Here is a 24,576-nt window from a genome sequence, read left to right on the forward strand (position 1 = left end):
CCAGATCGAAGTCGGTTTGGTCAGCGGGGTCTCCCTCGCGCCAAGGGTATCCCTCCCAGCCTCAGGGCGATCGTCACTGCAACAGTGCATGAGAACAGACGGAGAGAGAGCACATCAGAGGTGATTTACATTTGAACCCCAGGAGGGTGAGCCAGTGATGTCGCCGTGCATGGTACATGTCAGGTGATGAGACTGAATACAGCTCGCTGCAGACGGGCGTCCATGCGAGGCGAGGCGAGGCGAGGCACCGGTAAGCAATCTACGTGTGTATGTATATGTATGTATGTACAGTTTGAAAAGTGACAGCCGGATTCCGTTCCGGCAATTTAGCCCTGCATTTCGTCGCCCCAAGTCACCGTCACGGTATCACGACAGCTCCGTCTTGGAGTAGGTTTGCTCTGCCGAACCGAGAGCGAAGCAGGTGATGGGTGTGACAAACAGATAACTGCCGTGGTTGATCAGCCTCACCACTCGGCCACACTTTACATCGGAGAAAATGGGACATATGATGCAAGCAAGCAGCTGCAAGTTTGGCAATCAATCTCAATCACGACCTGTCGGAGATATCAGCGCCTCAATTGCTGCCTCACACTCGTCCCTTTGTGGCCTCACCTGAGACCAAAGCGTAGGTACAGCAAAAAAGCGTAGCAGCAAACCCGCAATCAAATACATATGTAGATGACTTACATTAGGCACAATACATACAGTGCCGTCAAGAAAACTGACTGACTGACCGAACAAAGAAAGACCAGCAAAAGGGCCAAAGGGAGCAAATAGCAAAAAAGTCCCGCATAAACCAGAGGACGAGAGACACCATGTGGCCTCCACGGCTCGTCGCTGATTGTCGCAAAAACCCAAGTCACGTCGTCGTCTAAGTTTATACCCCCCCTGTCGCTGGACGACCAGCCTCCCATGCGAGCAGCCGATTGGCCGCGGGGAGAGGAAGGTGGGTGGCGATTTTTGGGTTGACCATTTGGTGCCCAACTGGTGCCAACACGGCTTACCTTGAGGCCCCCTGGTCGCTGGACCCCTGCTCCACCCGCTACCATTGGCCCCAAGTGGGCATTTTTCAAGGCGGTTGAACCCGCTATGCCCGCCAGACCAGGGGGCACTTTACTTTTAGGTGCTTTTTGGCTGCTCTTCCAGTCGCGACGAGTGGGACTACGGGGTCCAAGGGGGGGCCGTTGGGCCACGTTGGTTGTCTTGATTGAGCGCCCGATTCTAGTGAGTCAGGCACAGCGACGACCAGTCTCGCGCAGGCCTAGCAAGTCTCGACGTGCCCAGCCCAGCCAAATATGGCATTTTGACTGCGCACAACCGAAAAATGCGTCATCGCCATTTGCATCCCCCCGTCCATTCGCATTTGGCCCAGCCGAATGTGCTGTTTGGGCCACGACGGCGGCTGGGCTGGGCTAGCAAAATCTAGGGCAACACCCCCCTCTAATCCGGGGGATGCTTGCTTGGCCACCAGCAATCGTCCGTCGTCTCGTCTTATTTCACTGCCCGTGTCACCTTACTTCCTGCTTTAGGCTGCCCGATGTACCTTTTGGCTCCCCTCCCCGTTCTCCTATCCACCTGCATCACCCGCCTCGGAATCCCAGAACCCAGAACAAACAAACCCTCCCAGCGATCATCGGGCTAGTATTAACACCGGCTCATCCCCCCCAATCCCGTTTTCAATCGCAATATGCTCATTTACATCAACCACATCTACTCACCATTCAGCCTCATCGCGGCCATCGCACCATACCAACAACGACCAAGACTAATCCCCATCCAACCGCCAGCGGACACTGCCCACGACACATAAGAAAGCCACAACCCCCTCGCCGGCAAGATGGAACGCACGGCGACTCGACCAACGGTCGAAATCAGGAACGACATGGCAAACACATCCTTCTCCAGACTCCCCCAACGGCCAAAGTTTCCCAGCAGGGGCAACTCAAACGCCTCGTCCCCGAGAACGTCCGGGACAGACATCAGTTCATCATCAAGTGGATATACCACCAGCAGCACAGGCAACTATGCCCCGCAAACACCAAGCCCAGCGCCTTTGAGTGCCACGCAGCAAAGGCTCGCCGACCGCTTCTCCCGGGTGCCCCGGCCGGAACAGCAGCTCCAGATGCCGCCGCAGCCCCAGCACCTCCAGAGCCTACAACAGCTCCAACAATCACAGCAACACCAGGGCGGCCCGCCACTGGCCTCCTCGCCAATTGACAACAACTTCTACAACTTCGATACCGACACGGAGTCGGGCTCGGCATCGTCTGAGCTCTCAGTCAACACCCAAGCCACCAGTGTTGCATCTGATATCAGCACCTCGAGCAAGGAGACCAGGGCCCCCACCCAGCAACTCAAGCAAGTCCGCCATGTGGCTTCCATGAGCAAGGTCCGCATGCCATCGCGTCGGACATCGGCCCTCCCATCACCCACCAAGGCGCTCCCCTCCACCACCACAGCAGCTTCCCGTCCCACACAGAAGAGCGGCAGGACAGTGAACATCCAAATCCTACCCCCGCCTGCCGCCCCCGCCCCTGCGCCCCCGTCCAAGGACCTCCAGCTCTCAGGTAGGCGGCTTGGCTCTGCCAACAATGGCAACAAAGACAAGGAACTGCTCCAAAAGATCGAGCAGCTCGAGCGCGAGGCGCAGGACCTCCAGGCCTCCAACAGCCGCCTGAACCGACAGCTGGCCGACACCACGGAGCAGCTGTCGACCCACGGTTACGACCACCGCGAGGCCGAGCGGTCCATCAAGCAGGAGCGCATGGCCCGGGAGCTCGCCGCCCGCGACCTGCAGGAGCAGCGTCAGCGCTTCGACGAGTACCGCTCCAACTTCGACCTGCAGCGGGCCATGCTCGAGACGGCCGAGTCCGAGCGCGACGCCATGCGCCGGGCCGGCGCCGAGACCCGGATGGAGCTCGTCAGGCTGACCCAGGACCTCGAGCAGCGCACCCAGATGCAGAAGGACCAGGAGGAACTCCTCCTGCGCCAGATCGCGGCCTTTGAGAAGGCCGCCGAAGCCCTCGAGAAGCGCATCGCGTCCCAAGACCAGGAGGTCAAGGACCTGACGAGCGAGCGCAACATCCTCAGGAGCGACGTTCAGAAGTACGAGGCCGAGGCCGAGGCCTTCATCAATGAGAAGAAGGCTCTCGCCGAGGAGAAGAAGACCTTCGCCGAAGCCCAAGCCGCATCCCAGGAGGAGCGGGAGACCATGAAGGCGGAGCAGGAGAAGCTCCAGGTCCGCATCAAGGAGGTCGAGGGCCAGAACGTCGACCTTCAGAATGAGATTGAGAACCTGGAGCAGAAGATCGGCACCCTGCAGTCGCAGATCGACGCCTTTGGCCCGGAGAAGGAGGAGCTCACCAAGCGCCTGACCAACGAGAAGGAGGCCCTTGAGAAGGACCTCGTCAAGGAGATGGACCAACTCGAGAGGGAGTTGACACAAGAGATGGGCGACCTTGCGAGGAGACTCGAGGGCGAGAAGCAGGCCGTCGAGGCGAGGCTCCTCGCAGAGAAGGATGCCATGGAGAAGCAGCTCACGGACGAGAAGAGGGATGTCCAGATCTATCTTGAGTGCGAGAAGGCAGACCTCCGCAAGCAGCTCGAAGATGAGAAGGCCGCCATCCAGGCACAGCTCGAGGAAGAGAAGACCACCGTCCAGACCACACTTGAAGAGGAGAAGGCCGCCATCCAGAAGCAGCTGGACGAGGAGAAGGCCGACTTGCTGGCACAGATCGACTCCCTCGAGACCAACATCTCCGGCTCCAAGATGGCCAACATCGCGCTCGCGGACGAGAAGCTGGTCCTCGACAAGAAGCTGACGAAGGCCCGTGAGCACTTCAACGAGGCCACGGAGAACCTCGACAAGCTGCGCACCGAGATCACCGCCTTCCAGGCCAACATCCAGACCCTCGAGGCCGACAAGGAGCAGGCCGCCAAGGACCTTGAAGCCGCCCGCGAGGAGCACACCAAGGGACTCGAGACCGTAAAGGAAGAGCACACCAAGGAGCTCGAGGCGGCCAAGGAGGGACACGCCAAGGAGCTCGAGGCTGAAAAGGCCAAGCAGACCGGGCTCGAAGAGAAGGCCAAGGCGCTCGAGGCGGACATCAACGGTCTGGACCCGGACAGCCTTGTCGCTAAGAACAAGGAACTCAGCATGGAGAAGGCCGGCCTCGAGGTCCGCATCTCGGTGCTGCAGGCCCAGCTGGACACCAAGATCCCCGCGCTGGAGGCCGAGGCCATCAAGGTGCCCGGCCTTGCTGAGCAGGCCGGAAGAGTCCCCGGCCTGGAGGACCAGAACAACCAGCTCGCGAGCCAGATCGCGGGCCTGATGCAGGAGCTCAACGAGGCGCGCACGATCCACGCCATCGTCGCGATGAAGGCGCACGAGCTCGAGCTCCGGCTCAAGGCCGAGAGCAAGCCGCGCCGGTCGAACGGCAGTAGCTCGCGCAGCTCGTCGCGGTCGTCGAGCAAGGACGGCAGCCACAGCGACAAGAAGTCGTCTTCGGGCTCGTCGTCGGGCTCGTCGTCGGCGTCCAAGAAGCACGCACGCACGTCGTCGTCGGGCATGGTGTTCGTGCGCAACACGGGCGACCGCGCGGGCACGGTGTGCATCATGCGCCGCGAGGAGCTGTAAAGGAAAGACACCAAAGAGAAGGGAGCACGCTCATATCAGAGTGTGACGTAATGAGGTGGACAGACTCATGTTGTACGACTAATGAAATGAGGTCGAACGGTCATGACTGATTGATTCAATCAGATTGGTTTGGACGGAAGATTTGTAATGCGGAGGCGGATTCGATGGATTGGATATCCGGGGACTGCTCGTTCAGCCTGTTGTTTCTTTTGTCGCGCGTCTTCTCCTTTTGCGGCGTTTTTGCATTGGCGAAAAGTTTCCTTTTGTCTGTCTTGGGATGCATTTTCAGGTAATTTTACACACACAGCGGAAGGACGGATGGGATTTCAGTTGTCAAGATAAGTCGAACCTAATCATGTATGTACGAAAGATGTACGGGGATGGATTTGGATGGGCATATGGATTTTGGATTGGCATTTGGGAACAAAAACCGAGAAAACGGGAGATGGACGGATGGACTGGATTTGGGCAACCTGTCTCGGCGGTCGGCACATCATGGGAAATGGACATGTTGCGACCGGGACAAACTGGAAATCATGTAGGATGGTCGTGGAGATTTGCACTTGGGGCCCCGCGGCACACCAACAGTTTTTGTTCTTCTTGTAATGACGGGAATCGTCAATTGGAGATAGCGTAGATCGTACCTTAGAACTTGACTTGGGCGGTACTTTGTATGAAATTGTTTCATTTTGTGGTCGAGAAAAGAAAAGCAGTTTGTCAAAGTCCGCAACTCTTCGTCCGAGTGAATTGACCGTGTCCCGCTTGTTGACATGCACAGCCACTAGTTACAAGTGCGCGTAGCAACGGATTAACCCGTCAATGGTCTTGGGCCATACTCAGGATCCAATTCACAATTCATTGCCAGCAATGGCAAGATGAGTTCATCTATCGCGATTGTCACAAGTAACAGAGACTGTAAAAGTGCTACTCTCATAATAGCTACCTAGGTAGGTAGAGTCGACTGGTAGGGTACCTACTGGGGAAGAGTAAGAAGTGCACCGCCACAGTGTTGCGGCGCTCTTAGGCTATCAAGCCTCCGAGCCCCTTTTAGGGACCATGGTTGAAGCAGCAATTCTGGTTCTAACAGTGAGGGATTCTTACACATCAGAAGTCCAAAGGCCAATTGATTTTCGTTCGAATCCACGAATCGTACTGTAGCATGAGCGAACGCATAGATTGCCATTGAAGGACGGGGTAACAACGGACACTTTTGGTATTGCAATGTTGCCGAAAGGGATGATGCACGCAGCATGTTTGCTTCCAGCTGTTACGCTGTGACCGGGTTCGGTGGGGCCGAACCGAATGTATCGATCACACCGGGTGAGCCGAATCCCCCACATTCACATTTGGAGGGCAGGTGCAGCCATTCGGAGTTGGGAGTTCGGAGGTAGTAGCACCTTGGGTAGTGTGGTGTCTCGATCTGTTTCAGCAATTGCGACGGACAGCGGGTCCAGAAGACGAGGGCAAGCTGGTATCTTTGCTGATACTGCCCATTGCCTTTTCGACTTGAAAAACATCAAACTGTCGGCGGCGTTGCCTGCAGATTTTGTTTGTCATTTCTTTCCACTTCGGACCGAGACCGGGAATCAAAATCCACACCAAGCAGATACGGACCTTAGTCGCGCGTCCCTACCAGCGCATGACAAGATGACCAGCGTCCAAGCAGATGAGGCCCCGAAACGTGGCTGGCGTTTTTGGGCGATTTTCTCAGGGCTCTGCCTGTCTGCGCTTCTAAGCGCTTTGGAAGGCGCCATCGTCTCGACAGCGCTGCCAACCATGTCGTCGGAGCTCCAGAGTGGTGCGAACTATGTCTGGGTGATCAACGTTTACTTCCTGACATGGTAAGTTCGTCTTGATCTCTGAAGCACATGTGACGACAACCTTGAGAGTTTCGAAGCTAACGGCTTGGGGTTTTATCACCCATCGCAGTGCAATTGTCCAGCCTCTCTGCGGCCAGCTCGCCGACCTTTGGGGCAGACGGTGGATCATGCTGGGGTCTGTCCTGCTATTCATGGCGGCAAGTGCTATATGCGGCGCCGCCCAAGATACGGCGACCCTCATCGTGGGCCGCGCAGTCCAAGGGCTGGGCGGTGGTGGCATAAACATGCTGGTAGATGTCATCATCTGCGACCTCGTGCCGCTAGTGGACCGAGGCAGTATAATAGGATTGCTGTTCGCCCTCATCTCCATGATTTCGTCGTTCGGGCCGCTGATTGGCGGCGCCTTGACGAGTGCAGGTCAATGGCGCTGGATCTTCTACCTCAACCTCCCCTTGGGCGCGGTCGCTTTGGCCATCCTCTTTGCCTCCCTCAAGGTTTCGCATCGGGGCGGTCTCGGCTGGAAGCAAAGAGTGCGCCGTATCGACCTGGTCGGCAATTTCATCCTGGTGGCCTCCACCGTCCTGATACTGTACGCCCTCACTTATGGCGGATCACGGTAAGCGACTTTCGGTGTTTATTCCTTCCTGTTTCAGTGTTTATTACGTGTTAGTCCAGTGTCTCACGCGGCATGGAATAACCGCTTGTTCCAGAAACTTTCCCTATTCCCTCTCGAGACATTCTATTACCCCAAGAAGAGTAAATGCTGACACCGAGAGTCGATAGGTACCCCTGCTCAAACCCTCAGATCATCGCCTTGCTGGTGGCGGGGCTTGTCTTGTTAACTGTCTTTTTCTTCTACGAGCGGTCGCCCTGGTGCGTGTTCCCGGTCGCACCGAGGATCCTCTTCTCCAACCAAACGTCCGTCGCCGCCTTCTTCATCACCTTCAACCACGGCATGTTGATTTACTGGGCGACCTACTTCTTCCCGCTCTACTTCCAGTCGGTCCGCGGCGCCTCTCCCGAGCAATCCGGCTTGAACCTGTTGGTCTTGGCCTTCATCTTCCCCTTCTTCACTGCCGTCTGTGGTGGGATCCTGGCCAAGACGAGCGAGTACAAGATCCTGCACATCGCCGGCCTCGGCGTAACCGCAATCGGGTTTAGCGTCTGCTCCTTGCTGGACCAACTTTCGTCGACGGGGATGTGGGTCGGACTGCAGCTACTGGTGGCAGCCGGGCTGGGCATCGCGATGCCGGCGCTCCTGCCCGCCGTGCAGGCGGAGCTGTCGGATGAGGAGTCGGCCTCGAGCACGGGCACGTGGGCCTTTGTGCGCAGCCTGGGCTCCATCTGGGGCGTCACGGTGCCGGCGGCCGTCTTCAGCAACCGCGCCTTCCAGCTGGCGGATACGGTGCAGGGCCACTTCGCCCGCGAAGCCCTCATGGGCGGGCATGCTTACGAGCATGGGACTGCGGCGTTCCTGGACCTGTTCTCGGGGGACACCAGAGAGCAGATTGTCAACGTCTTTGCAGACTCGTTGAGGCTTTCGTGGTGGGTTGGAATCGCGTTCGCCGGGGTCTCTCTGATGGCGGCGCTTTTCGAGCGGAGAGTGAAGCTCCGGCAGAACCTCGAGTCGGATTTCGGGCTGCAACAGGGCCGACAGGAAGCCAATATGGAGATAAGCCAGGGAGCCGGGGCTCATGCTAGGGAGGAATAAACGTGTATACATACATGCTACAGTTCACTTCGCCTTTTAAAAGCAAGAGAAATGGCTTGGACCTGTTCTGGTGTTGTATCAAGTCTTAGAATGTATTAATTGTCAATTTCTTCGTTCTGATATGATATGAATCTTGTTACTCCTGCAAAGCCTGAACTCAAGCAATAGTCCCCCTCAAATGGGAGCAAAGCTAACACATCAAAACTCGGCGTCGCGGGTCGATACATACGAGCAGGGGCTGACGTACCCGAGGAACGTGGCCGTGCTGGCGCCGCTCCAGCCCTGCGCTGACCAGGCCGCCGTGTGGTCGACGAGGAGCCCGACGAACTCGGCCTGCGTCGCGGGCGGCACGCCGTGGCCCCCAAACAGCGCGAAACTGAGGCCCTTCTGCACGTCCTTTGGGCGGCCAAACATCCACGCAATAAGGGGACACGAGACCTTGGTTGCAGGCGCCAGTAAATTCGCCAGTCAGTGTGATTCCGTCGATTTGGGGCAGTAAGCAATGGTCCGTGGCGTTGGCGTAGCAGGCCTGGTTGTAGTTGTGGAAGAACCCGGTATATTTGCTTGAACGGTAGGTATCGTTGAAGCATTTGGCCATCACCTCTTTGCACGCCGCGGCGGCCTTGGAGCAGGGCTTGCCGTCAATGACGGCAAAGCATGCCGCCGCCAAAGGCCGCCCCGGACGGAGTTTGGGACCCAGGTCCTGCGATAAGGAGGTCCAATCTGTGCTATTGGGAAGGGCACACGCGAGGGCGACAAGGGTGCATGCGATGCGGACGATATGGCACCTAGAAGTATGATACATGGTGGTAGGATAAGAAGCATAGCCAAGCCACTCGATTCTCCGTGACGACCAGATACGATAGTTCCAAGTCTGTGGGTGGGTTTAGAGTCACAGAGACAATATCCTTTATATACTCCTTGTGATAACCCCTGAAGAGCCCCCCATTCGGCCCATCCTGATCCTTCTAGTAGCCGATTCATAAAAAAGGTTAACGTGGTTGGCTATGTCCTCACCCGGCGCGAAACAGTTGAGCCCCATGCATCAGATTGACCAGACCTCCAATAGCTTCTGTAATCTGACCCCCAGAGTATAGCCCGCGACAATGGCCAAACCCGAAAGGTCATCCAAATTGCCCCTCAGATGCTTGCCAGTTTGGAGGCGCCAGGAACATGTTGATCTAAATCGTCCAGAATGTCCTTCCAGGTCTCCTCGACGAAGGAAGCATCTTCCAGAAGCTCGTTCACTCTAATTGAATTCGTCAGCGAACACCACACAACCTGTTCAGGGCTCTAGAGAGCAAAAACAAGAAAAGAAAAAGAACAAGAAAAAAAAAGAGAAAGAAAGAGAAAGAGGAAACTTACAAGTACAAGCAGTCGTGGCTCCAGAACCCACCCTGACTCTCCGGGCCCAGCGCCGTGGCCCCCACAAGCGTACGCGAGCCCTCTTCGGCCGTTCTCGCGAACATGGCCTGGAAGGGTACCATCATGACCTTGGCAACGAAGCCGAAGTCGCGCCCGATTTCGGTTTTGCACATGGACGGGCAGGAAGCGTTGACGATGATCTGCCCCCCGGCGGCGCCCGGAGCAATGTCGGGTAGGCCGCGGGGCGCGAGAGCGGCGACAACCTTCATGACGACTATGCCGAGCAGCTTGACGCGCATGTAGCTATTTTGGTCGGTCCAACTGGCCTTGTCGTTGGCGGCGCGCAGCAGCGTCGAGCCCTGCCACTCGGCGGCCTTGGCGTTGACGTGCCCGATGCTGTTGGTGAAGGAGACGTGGACGGTGCGCCCCGCGGCGGCTGTCGCGCGCAGCTTCGGCAGCAGCAGCAGGGCCATGAGCGCCGTGGACAAAACATTGACCTGGACGGCCAGCTCGTAGCCCTCGGGCGACGTCTTGTAGGTCGGCGAGGCGAGGCCGGCGTTGAGGAGCACGACGTCGAGGTGGTCGACGGTCTGGTTGACCTCGTCGACGAACTTCTGCACGCTGCTGAACCGGAGGAGGTCGACGAGCAGGACGGACACGGCGTCGCCGCGGATGCCCGTCTGCTCCACGATGCGAGCCTTGGCGGCGAGGCCTTTGTCCTTGGAGCGGACGCCGAGGAGCAGGCGGGAGGCGCCCAGCTTGGCGTACTTGACAGCTGCTTCGAAACCGAGACCGGCGTTGGCGCCCGTCACCAGGACCGTCCGGCCAGCAAAGGAGACTTGGGGATCTGCTGGCGGGTGGCGTGCAGACCACCAGAGAATCTTTGGAGTCGGCGGTCCGACAGGGACGCTGCCGTCATTCTCACGAGCGACAATGGAAGTCGGTAGAGACGATGCCATTATGGTCGAGTCAAGGTGCTCGGAGGTTGCAATGACCTGGTCGTGATGATCGGGAAACTGCAGGTATTAGTAAAGGAAAGGGAGCTGGTGGTTGGATCTTCTGCAGCTTTGGTCCAGCAAGTTTATGCTGTCATGAATGAGCAACACAAGGAATATAGTGATTACGTAACTGGGGAACAAAGGGAAGGCGTCGCGACAGAAATGTCGACGAGATTTGTCCGTCTCCGGGCCATCGCACATTCAATTGGCCCATCCCCAGTTGGGCCAATCAGATTACATCGGGACTGCCGAACCGCCCCTTTGTAGTCCGCCGAATCCCTCTTGTAAGCGTGGCACAGAAACGCTGAGTAACACAGCCTGCTTCGAACAAGTCTCCTACGGCTTCCTGCGACGACTTGCATCAGACGATACATGAAAGACAAGCAGCATAAGGATTCAAAAGATGGACAAATTCGCCCTCATATATGAAGCATCTAATCGGCCGACGTGTAGGCGCGAACAGCCCATTTTATCTTCTTGATAAGTGGTATGAGGGAGCCGACGCCGAAACTATCGCCCTTTTCGCACTCAAACCCCTCGTGAGCAAGTAGGCTTTGCAGAGTCAAGATAGTCAACTCTGGTCCGCTTGAATGCCTGTTGCCAGCGTTACGCTGTCCTCGCTGCAGCGCTATGGCCCAAGCATCGTCGAATTGCTCAAGCCTGCGTGAAATTACATTAGTGTTTCTGCATATTGACACCCCGGCTTACGTCAACAGATCGTCTCCGACTCACATGTGCATCAAAACCTCGAGACGGATGCGAATATTGAGTACGTCAGGCTTTGTGAACCGTGGCGTGGGTTTCGCGTTGGCTTGAAACGACGTGGAGCTCGATGAAGCCCGGAGAGGGTTGTTCCCTTCGGTCAAGTCCACTAACATCCGGCCGAGTATATTGCGATACATTGTTAGCAGGCTCACGTAACAAACGAGCAGCGATAATCTAGCCGGAGATGCCAGGTCAGGGTATTGTAGCGTTTCCTCGGGCTCGTGTCGCGGCCTCTTCCTCTGGCGAGGATCAACGGAGGCATTACGAGTTTTCGTCCCATGATTGTGGGGGCTAGGGACGTAGAGACTCTCCAATTCCTCATTCTGCAGGCGTGCAGAATATGACAATGAATTACTGCTTCGACGTGGTACATCCGACGGTAGCGTCGAAATCACAGGCTGTGGGGTTGTCTCGGAACGGCCGCACCCCGCGAGTAGCTCCAACAGCTTTTCAGACGCGCAGACAACTTTGTCGGTGACAGTGTCTTGAGCAGAAGCAGTGATTGAACCTGACAGAGAAGTCGCGTCTCCCGCCCGAGACGTTGGGTCCAATGATCGGAACTCTTGAAATATGTATGTGTGAAGACGGGCCAGCGAGTCCAATGTCTGCTCGAATTTGTTCAAATGAGATGGCACTTCACTGTCGGAGTCTACAGTCGTGTTGCCACTAATAGGGCGACTGTGAGTCGACACGGGCGTCAAGTTTGAAGATGGCTGTGATTGTGATGCTGCGAGTGCGCCGCTTGCGGTCGATGTGTGGATCCCACTTCCAGGACCCTGCTCTCCACTTGCTGCTCCCTGCGGTGTGGGGATGTTCATGTCTTGAAAGCTGTGGGGGATTTGCATTTCGGCAGCCTGAATGCTAGCGTTCCGGCCGGGGTCGAATTCTAGGTCAAATGTATACGACGTCAGGTCCAGGAAACCGTCTTGGAAGGCGAAGTCGGTGTTGGAGGAGGTCGATCCGGTCGTAGGAGGAACTGTCGTCGTCGTCGGTACATGTATCACGGTATCTTGGTCTTCATCTTGTCGCTCAGTCGCCTCAGCCTCGGCCTCGGTCCCAGCCACGGCCCCTGGTTCTGTCGCGACTTCCTGTTCTTGAAGTACTGGCAATGGCTGGCCAGTGGATGCGGATGCCACTGTGACGCCGCTGTTGGCCCTCGTAGTGCAGTCTGTGCCGATGCGGCGGCATCTCTTGCAGGGGCCTATGGGCAGCGAAAAGCCGTCCGATGTAAAGACAGATTCCCTTTCGCACTTCAACTTTTGGTGATGGCATCGGTCGCAAGCGAAACGTCTCGTCTGTAGGCCAATGGCGAGGGTTTCGTCAATGGTGGACATGGCTGGGTTGTAATTTGATCGGGTCGGTCGAGCAAAGTGGAGGGGTCTTGCTTTTACTGCTTAAACCTTCAGCTCTCTACCGCAGCACATCGTTCCCTCAACCTACCACGCCAGTAGGGGAGAAAGGTGTGATGGAGAGAAGCATGAATGATGTGCACCGGAGGAATGATCGTTCTTTGCTTCGCCGCACTTGATTCTGGTTTCTTGCTGGCGGGCGCTGCAGCTCGGGGTTTGCCAGCTGGTTGAACCGGACAGTCGGGTGCACCCCTTACACCCCGCATTTGTACAGGTACCTCTGGTGAAGTGAGGCTGAACAGTACCTAAGGAGTGATAGGGGGTATGCACTGGCAAATATCTATCGATCCATGCATCGCCCGGAAGGACGATACCGCGTCATCACACATCCTCATCGGAATTTAATGTAGTCATATTGAATCTCTTCTTACTCTTGATTGAAAGCCCCACGAGGTAAGCAAGTAAAATAAACACGCTTGGAGCTACTGTTCATTGACACGCTAGACCTCGGAGGCTCGCTTATATGCAAGTGAACTGCAGGAGGTAATAGATGGCGTGAGAGAGCGGGACGTGGACTCGGCAATATGCCTGGCAACCCGTCCGGTTCAACTGAACCGAGGCTCTAGGCGCCTTTAGACTAGCCCTCAAGGTAGATGTATCACCCTTCGCAGCAGAACCCCTTCGGACGCGACCACCAACCCAAAAAGAACATGCATTTGCATCTAATATATCATTCGGCAGCAGCTGACGGAATTACGATGAGGCAATCTCTAGAGCATATGTTTCCACTGTATGATTCTACTGAGCCTCTCTTATTTTGCTCCGAAACGGGGTAAGTAGAGTTATAGCCATGCGCCGGATCCTCATCGCTGCCGCCGTCCTGGTAGCTCCTGTGATTGCACAGGACCTCCCCTGGGACTTGATCGACAGGAGCCCCCAAGAACCCCCAAACCTGGGAGTTCTGGACACTGCTGGCTTTGCCGGTCCCATCGCGCTGGGAAGCGCGGCCATCAACGCGCCATTCAACTGCCTCGGGGTCAACACTTACATGAATGGCATGTTTCTATCTGGTCCGTTTGATCCCAACGTCTGCATTTCAGCTTGCATGGCGCAGACGGCCTACAACCTCGGACACAACTCGCCACAGCAGCAATGCCGGTTCGTGAATGCATTCGGTAAGTATCGTCAGGAGACGCTATACATGTGCCAACCTACTAACCCGGGTAGTCCTGTCCAAGAACGGTGCCCCGCAGGGCTGGATCTGCTCGGCGGTAAGTGCTCCAATTCGCGCAGTCTCGTTCGAGAGAGGATGACGTGACTAAAGTCGTGCAGTATACCCAAAGATGGAATGCAGCGTATGCCACCAACTCCGGGCAGTGGCGTGGGAGCTATCACTACACCATTAGCGATAGTGTCGCATTCTACAACGCGGCCGACCCCGGTCCCTGCCAGCCGGCATGAGCAGGGCGGGCACGGCGGGACCGTGGCTTGGGAACCTTGGGACCATTCTGGACTAGGTAGGATTCTTGTATGATTACATAACGTAGAATAATCTACGATACAGCTGCATGTGTAGAACGTTTCATGATAACGCCTCTAAACGCCACTCCTCTATCTCCCTCCTATCCGAGGCTACTAAGCTGGACAGAAGGAAAGCTTGTTGGCATTTCAGATGCCAGCTAGCTTTAAGGTCCCTGGAACATATTTTCCTGAATGCCCCAACACACCCCTCCAAGTATTGCTAACTAAGTTTTTATCTCTGCGAAATAGTGGAAGAGATCTGTCCGTTCCCGAGCAGTGGTAGTTGGCTTGGCCTACCTCGGCTTGGCAAATGAATCGGCATCAGGGCAGCCGAATGAACCCCTAGATTCAATTTGGGGAGTTGGGAGCTGGCCACTTTCAGCCAAAGTTCCATGCTCACTTTGTAGGTGTGGCGTGGGTTCCCTCGAGCCCATCGTCCTGGGAAGGTATACTCCAAGGCAGGTACTCCCAATTATCAATGCAATATTCTAGGGCACATGTGTTCTTCCCCGCGCCAAGAACCTATTGCCAAGTGACTTTTTGTCCGGTTTCGGCAACGCCTTGAAATATTCGCACGGGTCCTCCACCCTTCGAGCTTCGACGTCGAACGAACGAGAGGCAGGGTAGGCATTTGGGGGTGGCACGTATTGTTCTGTATTCCAAAGCCAAACTTTTCGTAGGACCCGGACGTGGTTGTTCCAGCTCTTTCCGTTGGCGCACGCCTTGTCGGGGCACCAAGTGATATGGCGGAGCTCCTTGTCTTCAGGGAGCCCGTATGATGGAGGCGGCAGCATCTGCGTCCAATCGTCGTAGTCACGGGGAGAATACCACTTGAGGTTTGGTATGAACAGATGCATCGATCTTTGCAGACACAGGCCGCCGTCCTCGTAGTCTCTCAGTACCCAATGCCAACGGGGGTGATTCCCCCAAGCGGAGCAGAATGGATTGCACTGTAGGCACGCCACATCAGCAACTTCTCGTCTCCTCCGATGCGCACCGCGAGCTTCTCGTCGCCTCGGAAGCGCACCGCGAGCTTCTCGATTCGTCGGAAAGCCCCCGGGGTGGTCTTTCGCCAGCGAGAGCCTTTCGATACGGTCTTCTGTTCTGAGTCGATGAACAGAAATGGGAATTTTCATCGGTTTATACGGGTAAGCCGATTTGAACGCCCAGAGAACGCGTTCTTCGTCGAAGGATCTATGCGGACACAGAAAACCGTTGTGTTTTTTAGTTGCTTTTGCCAAAGCCTTTCGGACAACTCTGACAGCGTCTACTCCATACAAGCCACGCGTCATTCTGCCTTTGACGTAGAAGAGCTCTTTCTTGTCCAGCCTGAGTGGTATTTCCCACTCAATTTCAACTCGACCATAGGTGTGCCGGGGCCATGTCACCGGCCTCCAAGTTGCAGAAGGTCGTGTTATTGAGTCGCTCATACCGCTGAAGCACTTATCACACTTCAGAATACGAGCGCTTTCCCCGACCCGAACAGATCCCATTCGCTCCATAAGGTCCGGTATAGAGAGTGTAGTGTGTGGGCAGACCGTAATGCGGCCCTGGCTGAGGATGCACCTTGCATGTTTATCCCATATGTTCCTCTGGGAGTGTGGAAACATAATCAGTGGGTGGGGGACACGACAGGAAGCACAGAATCTGACGTCGTTCACCATCCGCGACATGACCTTATCGTAGGTTGACTGACGTCCAGGCGACTTGGTGATTCGGACATCGGTGCATGACGAGCAGCATCGGCCCCGACGAAGGCGCTACAAGACGTCTCCCCAGTCCGTCGGAAGCTTGGGAAGGTTGAAAAACCGTATGGATATTCGCTTCAGTCTGTACTTCTTCCTAGCTTCCCACGTGATAAATTTCAGCGAGGAAAGGATACGCCGAAAAATGCGACAAGTCTGGCGCATTATATACACATCGGAGCCTTCGAGCAACTTGCACACCTCAAGAGCGAGTTCCTCGGGTATCTGGTAGAGACGGCATGTGCGATAGTTGTCGTGTGGTGCCATGGCGTCGCTGGGAGTTGACACTGATGAAGCCATTGGTAGTAGCTGTGTAGCAGTTGGCGTATGGGGTGTCAACAATAAGTTGGGGGAGAGGTAGGAAAGAAAAAGGGAAAGACATTGCTAGAGCAGCTCTGAGATCGGAAAGATAATTGAGTTGGGCTTTTTTCAAAGGCAACGATTAAAAACAGCAGCACCTTTGAAATGTGTGGGACTCCTCTGTAAATATACTTTGAATATAGACTGGGTAGGGGGATTCCTAATGCAATGCAAATGGGTCTAAGCTATATATAGTTCACACTTAGATCGGGAAAGGGGAATCTTAATGTAGGTAACCTGCGCATGAGCGGTGTTCGATTGGCCATGCCATGACAACCATAGTCATCATCAGACTTTTTATCTCTTGAGATCGGTTCGCACCACTGTGACCTCCGAAAGCCCTTCTTTGCCATGCTGCAGAAGCTCCGGGGATGCATTCTTCCCAAAGACGAATTCGCAGAAGGCAATAAGCACGCTCTTGACCACCACGTCCATTCTCTCCCCAGAGACGCTGCCAGCAACCTGGTCCGCCGTCGGCTTTGGGAGGTCCAAGACGCCGACAATGACAGGGAAGTCCGTGAACGAACCATGTATAGTTCCTGCCACAGCCAAGTCGACGCGTGGCCCCCGGAGGCGTTCATAGAAGGCCGACCAAGTGGGATCCTCGCTGCTGTGGTCAGGTCGACCGAGAAGCAGAAAGGGGCGATCCAGTCCGTTCTTCAGCGCAGGATTGAAGAACCTGCCGTCCATGTCCACGCCGCCCAGGATGCGCGCGTCTGAATGCATGACCGTTGCCGCCGTGGCTCCACCGAGCGAGTGGCCGTACATGACGATGCGGTCAAAGTCAATGGCGAGTTTGTGCTGGTTCAAGGTACGGTGAAAGGCGGGAGAATCTCTGAGCTGGTCGATGACAAAAGATACATCGGCGGAACGGACCTATGGATATTGAGTTGAAATTAGCGATTGGCTTTGGCATGGTGGCAATCGCGAAACTACCCACCTTGATTACTTGCTCAAGAGCCGCATCGTCGTCGGTTGAGATGTTCGCGTTTTTCACGAAGGATCCGTCGGGGAATTCGACTATCGATGCGTCGTAGGGGTGATCGATGGTGACCACGGCGTAGCCCTCGCTTGCCATAGACCGGGCCATGGTCCCGTACAACAGACGTGATTGGCCGAATCCGGGTGAGAATACGATCAGAGGCAATCTGGGCCGTCGAATGTTGGAAGTGATGCGGCTTTTGTTGCTGCATCGACCTCCCAAAACTTGGGTTGTATTGACCTCGAACGAGGCGAAGGTGCTGTTGGGCAGTCCAATGGTTGTTGCCAGGAGGCCATAGTCTTCGGCAACGAGAGGTGTCATGTAGGGCACGGTGCGGATTTCGGTACGAACCGAGGTCGAGTTGACGGGCAGAAAGAGGGAAGTCACGACTCTTCGCTTGTGTGGGCTGCCGCTGGGGGCATAGGGATCGAGCCGGCTCTTGTCAGTGAGGTATTCGACTACCACGGAGACTGGGTAGGGCCCGGTGGGATTTGGCAGCATCAGAGCTCCGGCGAGGGAGATAAATGGCAGGACGAGGTGGAATTGCATGATGAGAACGGTTACGTGATGTGGCTAGGTGATCTATAGGTACGGAATTATCTTCCATGATCGAAGGAGAATCTGGTATGTCGACGGTCCCTTATATAAGGAACTCTTCGGTATTGTGATTCTCTATACTCCGTAAGACTTGTATTGCAAGCGGCCAATCATCATTGGGTAGCTATCAACCTTCCTCTTTTCAGTAATAACCAGGCGAGTAAGTATGGTATGGCACAGTCGTAATGGGTGCGATGCCTCTAGTCCGTTTTTGGTAGCAACCGGGCGAGGATCCACTCCTATGCACCTGCCGCTGTGCAGGTTGTCTTGGTTTCCGTCTTACTTACAAGGTCTGGCACTAGAAGCTGCCAAAGTGCCCTAGCGTGGACCGCCAAGCACTTGCTAGCTGTACTATGCTTAGCCGGCGGCAGGATACCAAGTTGAAAGACAGATGAGCACAGCCCCAGGCTATCTCGCCCGATCAATACCCAATAGAGTCTAGCTCGGCCGTGCTGTCTGGTCTCAGATACTCAGCTGCCCCACTACGTGTTGTGCTTACACGCCATCCCCTATTCTCGGGCCCCAACGGCCTACATTGGTACATCACTCAAACACCAATCTCAGTCATTACAGAATAGATACGGCTTATTCTATGCCTGACTCCTGCTTTTCCAGAGAGAAGGGAACTGCGCACCAATTTGCGCTAAGCGACTTTCGGTGTTTATTCCTTCCTGTTCTAGTGTTTATTCCACGTTAGTCCAGTGTCTCACGAGCGAGGAATGGAATAACTGCTTATTCCAGAAATTTCCACTATCCCCTCTCGAGACATTGTTTTCAACCCAAAATGAGTGAATGCTGACACCGAGAGTCGATAGGTATCAACATCGTCAATCTTGAGCGCTTAGGCAACTGCCAAGATCTTGGCAACTCAACAGGGTATGGCGCCTGGCCCCTTTGACTCCAGGGTCAAGCGATCTCGCTGTTCAGCTTGCTCTACCAGCCACCTGAAGGTAAATCAAGGCCTTGACTGATCATGAAGGGGGGAACAATGTATGCTAATATGATGGCAGTGCAATAGTGGACAGCCGTGCAACCATTGCGAAAGACGAGGCTCGCCGTGTGTGTACCCACCGTCGACGAGACGCAGTATCAAAGTCGATCAGGGGAAGCACAAGACTTCAGCAGACTTTCCAAGGAAGCGTGACGTTATCCTGCCCCAGCGTTATCGGTTCAATGAGCAACCACTTCTCAAGGCCTCGCTCTCTTCTGGCCCGTCGGCTCGATACTTCTACTATTTTGACGTGTTCGTGCGGAAGAACGTGTTTGCGCCGAATACGCCCGCATATAACGTCGATATACAAAGGTTGCTGGGCACAGGGCCTGAAGAGATCTTGCATCATGCAGTTGTGGCGTTGGGTGCACTCCAAGCGTCCCGGGCCGGTACGTACAGTCAAGCAGATCGCAAGAAACATGAACTTGCGGGATTAGAGGCCTATTCGACATCCCTGCGGGCCCTACGGTACACGATGGCGAATTCTCCAGCGCCACCACGCCTAGTTGTGTTCTGGACCACGCTGCTTCTTGGGATCTTCGAGGTGAGTCTACGTATGGGGATTCCCGAGTGGCCGAACATTTGATTTGAAGAACTTTGGTTATATGACACCTCTGACGGATGCTAGCTGATGAACGGTGAAACCGGTGATGGTTGGCTCATGCATATGGTTCACGGCACCGCCAATGCTTTGCAAGCGTCTGGACCATCGGTATGCAGAGCTGGTTTGGGGTTGTCATTCTTTCTCCAGGCCCGAATCTTCGAGGCGTCCAGAGCACTGCTACTCGGCGAGCGCACTTTCTTGTCGAATCCAGAGTGGGGATTATTGACAGGAGGCGCCCAAACCAACGATGGGTCGTTCGAGAATTCATGTCTCGAGGATATTCTGGACATCATAGTCCAGTGCTCCAAGCTTCGATCACAGTACGTATTATATGAACCTATCAGTTGAGTCGTGAAAGGGGCCGAGGGGCTTTAGCATAGCAGCATCTGGCTCCCTGCAGTCTGTACGCTAACATACGAAAAGGGTGGTGCAGATGCTTGAGCGTGATGGACCACTACACGCCAGCCAAAGTCCAAGCGATGCTCCCGACCTTGCTGCAGAAGGATTCCGCCTTCGTCTATTGCTCGAGCTATGGAGGGCAAGATACCCCTGTGTTCCACCTCTAGACTCACCTCACCCTTATAAGCCAGCGAAGCTCGGCCTATCGCTCGAGAGTCTACTATCCAACGTCTTCTTCGCAGCCATCAGTATATATCTGTCCGGGATATTCGATTACGAGATGCTTTACTGGCAACGATGGGATATTCAAGTACCGACTATCACCGAGATTGAAGTTCAGGGCCATCTTGGCCTGATATTGTCCCTCACGAGTGTCGCGTTACATGAGACCAGTTTATCGCCGTTGCTGTTTCTGTTCCCGCTTCGGATAGCGGGGGCAAGGTGTTGCGAGAAGTGGCAAATGAATTGCGTTCAGGTCCTGTTGACTTGTATATCACGAGACTATGCCGTCGCTGGTTTCTTTAGAGCGGAGTTAAATGGGATATGGCGATTGAAGAACCTAGAGAAGACGACTACTCAGATATAACTTACTCAGATATAACAAACATTACATAAAGATTTGCCCAGAAAGGACGTAGCTAGGGAAAACGTATTGTGGCAGCTTAAATTGATATCCTGTTTGTAACTAGTCTTCCTTTAATTTAACAGCTAATTATAGAATGAAAGCAAATCCGAATAGTCGTATGCTACCCTAGGCTAATATAATTCAAAAGGAAAGATGAAAATATCCTAATATCCTAAGAGAAAGACGGAAAAAGAGAAAAAGAAAAGGAATAGTTGCACCATCCGTTGTGAGATACTGGGATAACGGGGAACAAACAACGTAACAAAAAGTAATGAGCGATCAGTCCAGTTTCCCTTCTTCGGCCAACATCCTGGAGGTATGGAAAGTAAAACCTTGATGACTGAAACAATCGCTAGTTAACATTGGGCCCGTCGGTACGCGCATATCTCCCCAGGATAGCCTTGGAAACGGACGCCGCCGTCGCTGCAGCGAAAAGCTGCCACTTCTTATTCTTGTGGCTGTCAGCGTAGTCGCAAATTCCCTTGACGACGAGACAAGGGACTTCATCCCACGTTCCGGCACCCTCCATCTCGAACGCGATCACTTCGTGCTTGCGAGCGATCTGGTCCCGGTGTTCCCCAGACTTCATTACAATGTCTCCGGATCGAATGCGACCAATGTGGATCTTGGGGAGCTGCCTGTCGGCCTCTAACATTCTTCGTTTCGTTTCCAGTCTCTTCCGCTCGCAAATCAACTGGATCTCGTCGCAGTTCAGTTCGGCACAGGACGCCTGCTTAGCCTGCTCGCAAATTCCACCAGACTGTCCATTGCAGATGCCGCATGAGCCTGGCGCATGGTGTTCGTGTCGATAATGAGGTTGAAAGAGCTTGTCTTCGTCCACGCCAGGATAACCATAATTTGCTCGAGACCGCGTTTTTGCCGCCTTAGACTGCAGTTCTCGCAAGTAGACGCCGGTGTTCTTGTAAAGGCGGTCCTGTCCTATATCCGTGCCGAAGCTGGCTACCAAGGATCGTAGGTCCTTGTTCAGCCTGCCGAGGTTGTCGTCGATGGTGTCTTTGAGCTCGAGCTTGTCGGGATATTGCTTGCTCAGACTGTGCTGAACGTGCTTGCTGATGACGACATCACCCAGCAATGCTTCGTTCCCGCCTGACTCTGGTACGCCACCGCAAACGCCCACTAACAAGACAAGTCTCAAAGCAGGAAAGCTCGACCGGAAGCTAGCAGCTGCTCCGGCCGCAGAAGCCGTGCCCATGTTAGGAAGCAAAGTAAGTACTACATCGTGTTTCCCGATACGACCGGTAGTGTATGTGTTCGTGTCCCCGGAAGCGCGTCCATAAGAGTCGCCGTCTTCGTCCCAGGCTGTGTCGAACACGAGGGAAACGGCATTGAACTCGATTGTTAAGGCGCAAATGATGCCGATGTGGAAATCTTCGCGCCGGGAGGGTCGGTCTCTTCTCGACGAGGGTTCACCAACCGATGTGGCTTGTACACTGTTCCCGCGGGCTAAATCAAGTATTAATAAATGTTGCCTTGCACAAGTAGCTGGGGTCTATAACATGCCAGAAAGGGGTCCGAAATTGTTTTGCTGCGTGCCGGAGCCAGTGTTGTTGTTCTGGGCCCCGCTTCCCGTTGCGACGTTCTGAGCGCCGGAGCCTGAATTGGTGTACTTGTTCGAGTACATTGTTCTTAGTGCCGACTAGGTGTATTCGGAAGGAATATATTCAGAGAGTCTTGTTTACTTTGTTTGATGGAGCAGATGTGCTGTGTGTGGATGAAGGCTGGATGCGTTGTAAACAGAGAAAAGCGAGGGAGGTGGGCATTACGACTTCAGGCGATGAAATATGCCCAACGCAGTCATAGCTGCATCATAGCTGCATCACGCCCGTCATTTCTTTTTTCCGTTTTCAGCATCTCGCTCAATAATAAAGGGTGAGACGCGGGGAAAACGAGGCTGAGTGCCAGCCAGCTGGGCGTTCAGCTCGTCAGGTGAAGGCCTTCGTTTTCGAAAGGAAATCAAAATTCCTCCCATCTACATCATCCATAAACACGTTCGTCTCTTGGGTATAGAACCCCTTCTGTCAACACGTCCAGCTTCCACCCTGGTGTCATGCCAGCGAACATTTGCCTTCATGCTCCCGGACCGCTTCAAGAATACTGGCCCCGGTGCCCAGAATGTTGCAACGGCCAACGCTACGCAGTCCAATAACAATGGCGGCGGAGAACAAATCAACAACTATTATTTTGGTAATTAAATCACGTACATTGTTTACTAAATAGTCAGAAACGTCGCTGATTTCGAACAGCCCAATCCCAAGATACAGGGGTGAACACGGCGACACGAGAAGCAGAAGAGAAAGATGGTAAGTGGTGCAAGCTCCCTAAGCCCCCAACACAGGTACTAGGTTGTTTGACATGTTTCTGACATAGACTAGACTGCCTTCGATCCCTTTACTTCCCAGAAATCCACAACCGACGTACCGACATTGATGCAGCCCACCCAGGCACCTGTGATTGGCTCTTCACTACTACCGAGTTTCTCGAATGGCGACGACCCTCCAATATTCGAAACCACAACGGAGTGCTGTGGATCAAGGGAAATCCGGGCTCGGGCAAGTCGACAATGATGAAACACGCATTTGATCATTGTCGGGATGACCTCTTCCGTGATCACCTTGTGGTAGCGCACTTCTTCAACGCCCGAGGCGAAATACTTGAAAAGTCGGCTCTGGGAATGCTTCGGTCGATCGTGTACCAGATCATCCAAATTGATGACACTCTTTACGAAACTATCGCCCCTTCCTTCCGCGAGAAGGGGATGAAAACCCGGGACAAAGAATGGCAGTGGCACGAATCAGAGCTCAAAGACTTTTTAAATACTGTTAGCAAGCTACCAAGGTCTCAGCCACTCTTGCTTCTCACCGACGCATTGGACGAATGCGAAGAGTCGGAAGTCCGCGGTGTCGTCAAGTTTCTCGAAACTTTAAGCATCCGCGCCGTTCACAAGGGCGTCCCATTGCGTATATGCCTCTCAAGCCGCCATTACCCCAACATCCGAATGAAAAGTGTCCTCGAGTTGACGGTAGAGTCGAGCGAAGCCCATGAAGCAGATATCGGCAAGTATGTCAGAACACACTTACGGGATTCCAACATGGAAAACGCAATCCTCCAAAAGGCCAACGGCATCTTCCTATGGGTTGTCCTCGTCATAAACCTGCTAAATAAGGCCTACGATGAAGGCCGGGGAAAAGTGCTGTGGGAGACTTTTGGGGGTATTCCTGGTGATCTCGAGACAGTCTTTTCCCTAATCCTATGCAAAGATTATGGGGGGCCGAGCGAGACTGTTTCAATGCTGCAGTGGGTACTTCTAAGCGACAGCCCCCTGCGCCCAGAAAGTCTCTTACTAGCAGTGCTCGACGAGCCAGTCAGCCTCACAAGTGAAATGATGAGGCGGCGGATTACCTTCCTATCAAGGGGCCTAATTGAGATACGGAAGAACACGACACGAATTGAAACGGTACGAACGGCCAGGACCCTTACGCCGAGGATGCTTACGCCGAGGTGGAAAGACACGACTTTCGTAGAAGTGGAATATGTCCAGTTCATCCATTCATCGGTCAGAGACTTCTTGATGCGACAAAACAGGCTTCAGACATTAGACCCCTCGCTGGGGCCGGAGCCAATACCTGCTAGTCATGCCCGGTTATGGTCTCGCTGCCGCCATTTTCAACGAATCGTTTTAGCAAAGGCGCCCAAGTATCACACTATGCAAGAAAGAGAGCTCGTTAACCAAACTTTGTTCCGTCTGAAAGTCGAAGGCCCTTATCCAGAAGACTATGACGTATTCTTGCGACAGATTGAGTACCATGCCGATAAAGCGATAGGGGGGAGTGTTGATTGGCGCGCGCGCGATCTAATGTTGTCTAGTTCCCAGGAATATTCTTCCCAAATTTGCAGAGAAATCCAAGAGTGGTTTTTGAACTATTTGGACTAGATTATTTTCGCCCGGCAAAGGAACAGATCTTTCGAGAGAGTGGAAGACAGCAAGTCATCATTAGATACGTCACACATAAGGAGCGATATCCTACTCGAATTAAAAGTGTAATCATTATATTCATCTACATAATTACGAAGTTATTTCTCTAGAGTA

General features: G+C 54.2%; 11 protein-coding genes across 11 annotated transcripts; 5 read left to right on the forward strand and 6 right to left on the reverse strand.

Moving 5' to 3' along the window:
- Positions 1–1,837: 1,837 nt before the first annotated feature.
- On the forward strand, positions 1,838–4,636 carry PG985_014060 (uncharacterized protein; the record flags this gene model as incomplete). The annotated part of the gene is made up of 1 exon (XM_066833826.1): positions 1,838–4,636. One exon carries the CDS (start codon positions 1,838–1,840, stop codon positions 4,634–4,636), a length of 2,799 nt encoding a protein of 932 aa, XP_066678566.1.
- A 1,776-nt stretch (positions 4,637–6,412) lies between these two features.
- Positions 6,413–8,167, forward strand: PG985_014061 (uncharacterized protein; the record flags this gene model as incomplete). Its single annotated transcript, XM_066833827.1, has 3 exons — positions 6,413–6,477; positions 6,566–7,072; positions 7,240–8,167. 3 exons carry the CDS (start codon positions 6,413–6,415, stop codon positions 8,165–8,167), a joined length of 1,500 nt encoding a protein of 499 aa, XP_066678567.1.
- A 17-nt stretch (positions 8,168–8,184) lies between these two features.
- PG985_014062 (FAD-binding domain-containing protein) lies at positions 8,185–8,972 on the reverse strand (the record flags this gene model as incomplete). The annotated part of the gene is made up of 2 exons (XM_066833828.1): positions 8,185–8,229; positions 8,415–8,972. The coding sequence occupies 2 exons, from the start codon at positions 8,970–8,972 to the stop codon at positions 8,185–8,187; spliced, it is 603 nt and encodes a 200-aa protein (XP_066678568.1).
- A 335-nt stretch (positions 8,973–9,307) lies between these two features.
- PG985_014063 (uncharacterized protein) lies at positions 9,308–10,491 on the reverse strand (the record flags this gene model as incomplete). The annotated part of the gene is made up of 2 exons (XM_066833829.1): positions 9,308–9,416; positions 9,533–10,491. 2 exons carry the CDS (start codon positions 10,489–10,491, stop codon positions 9,308–9,310), a joined length of 1,068 nt encoding a protein of 355 aa, XP_066678569.1.
- A 473-nt stretch (positions 10,492–10,964) lies between these two features.
- On the reverse strand, positions 10,965–12,629 carry PG985_014064 (uncharacterized protein; the record flags this gene model as incomplete). The annotated part of the gene is made up of 2 exons (XM_066833830.1): positions 10,965–11,190; positions 11,263–12,629. The coding sequence occupies 2 exons, from the start codon at positions 12,627–12,629 to the stop codon at positions 10,965–10,967; spliced, it is 1,593 nt and encodes a 530-aa protein (XP_066678570.1).
- An 865-nt stretch (positions 12,630–13,494) lies between these two features.
- On the forward strand, positions 13,495–14,105 carry PG985_014065 (uncharacterized protein; the record flags this gene model as incomplete). The annotated part of the gene is made up of 3 exons (XM_066833831.1): positions 13,495–13,819; positions 13,872–13,915; positions 13,938–14,105. 3 exons carry the CDS (start codon positions 13,495–13,497, stop codon positions 14,103–14,105), a joined length of 537 nt encoding a protein of 178 aa, XP_066678571.1.
- A 548-nt stretch (positions 14,106–14,653) lies between these two features.
- PG985_014066 (uncharacterized protein) lies at positions 14,654–15,595 on the reverse strand (the record flags this gene model as incomplete). The annotated part of the gene is made up of 1 exon (XM_066833832.1): positions 14,654–15,595. One exon carries the CDS (start codon positions 15,593–15,595, stop codon positions 14,654–14,656), a length of 942 nt encoding a protein of 313 aa, XP_066678572.1.
- Positions 15,596–16,567: 972 nt separating this feature from the next.
- On the reverse strand, positions 16,568–17,801 carry PG985_014067 (PAF acetylhydrolase family protein; the record flags this gene model as incomplete). The annotated part of the gene is made up of 2 exons (XM_066833833.1): positions 16,568–17,146; positions 17,211–17,801. 2 exons carry the CDS (start codon positions 17,799–17,801, stop codon positions 16,568–16,570), a joined length of 1,170 nt encoding a protein of 389 aa, XP_066678573.1.
- Positions 17,802–18,822: 1,021 nt separating this feature from the next.
- PG985_014068 (uncharacterized protein) lies at positions 18,823–20,429 on the forward strand (the record flags this gene model as incomplete). Its single annotated transcript, XM_066833834.1, has 4 exons — positions 18,823–18,839; positions 18,895–19,384; positions 19,469–19,764; positions 19,868–20,429. The coding sequence occupies 4 exons, from the start codon at positions 18,823–18,825 to the stop codon at positions 20,427–20,429; spliced, it is 1,365 nt and encodes a 454-aa protein (XP_066678574.1).
- Positions 20,430–20,820: 391 nt separating this feature from the next.
- On the reverse strand, positions 20,821–22,110 carry PG985_014069 (Pfs domain-containing protein; the record flags this gene model as incomplete). The annotated part of the gene is made up of 2 exons (XM_066833835.1): positions 20,821–21,919; positions 21,986–22,110. The coding sequence occupies 2 exons, from the start codon at positions 22,108–22,110 to the stop codon at positions 20,821–20,823; spliced, it is 1,224 nt and encodes a 407-aa protein (XP_066678575.1).
- Positions 22,111–22,558: 448 nt separating this feature from the next.
- PG985_014070 (uncharacterized protein) lies at positions 22,559–24,169 on the forward strand (the record flags this gene model as incomplete). Its single annotated transcript, XM_066833836.1, has 4 exons — positions 22,559–22,673; positions 22,733–22,789; positions 22,862–23,943; positions 24,086–24,169. The coding sequence occupies 4 exons, from the start codon at positions 22,559–22,561 to the stop codon at positions 24,167–24,169; spliced, it is 1,338 nt and encodes a 445-aa protein (XP_066678576.1).
- Between the last annotated feature and the right edge of the window lie 407 nt (positions 24,170–24,576).

The sequence above is a fragment of the Apiospora marii genome, assembly GCF_038362585.1.
Source record: "Apiospora marii strain CBS 49790 chromosome Unknown utg000011l_segment0_segment0, whole genome shotgun sequence".
NCBI classification, from domain to species: Eukaryota; Fungi; Ascomycota; class Sordariomycetes; order Amphisphaeriales; family Apiosporaceae; genus Apiospora; species Apiospora marii.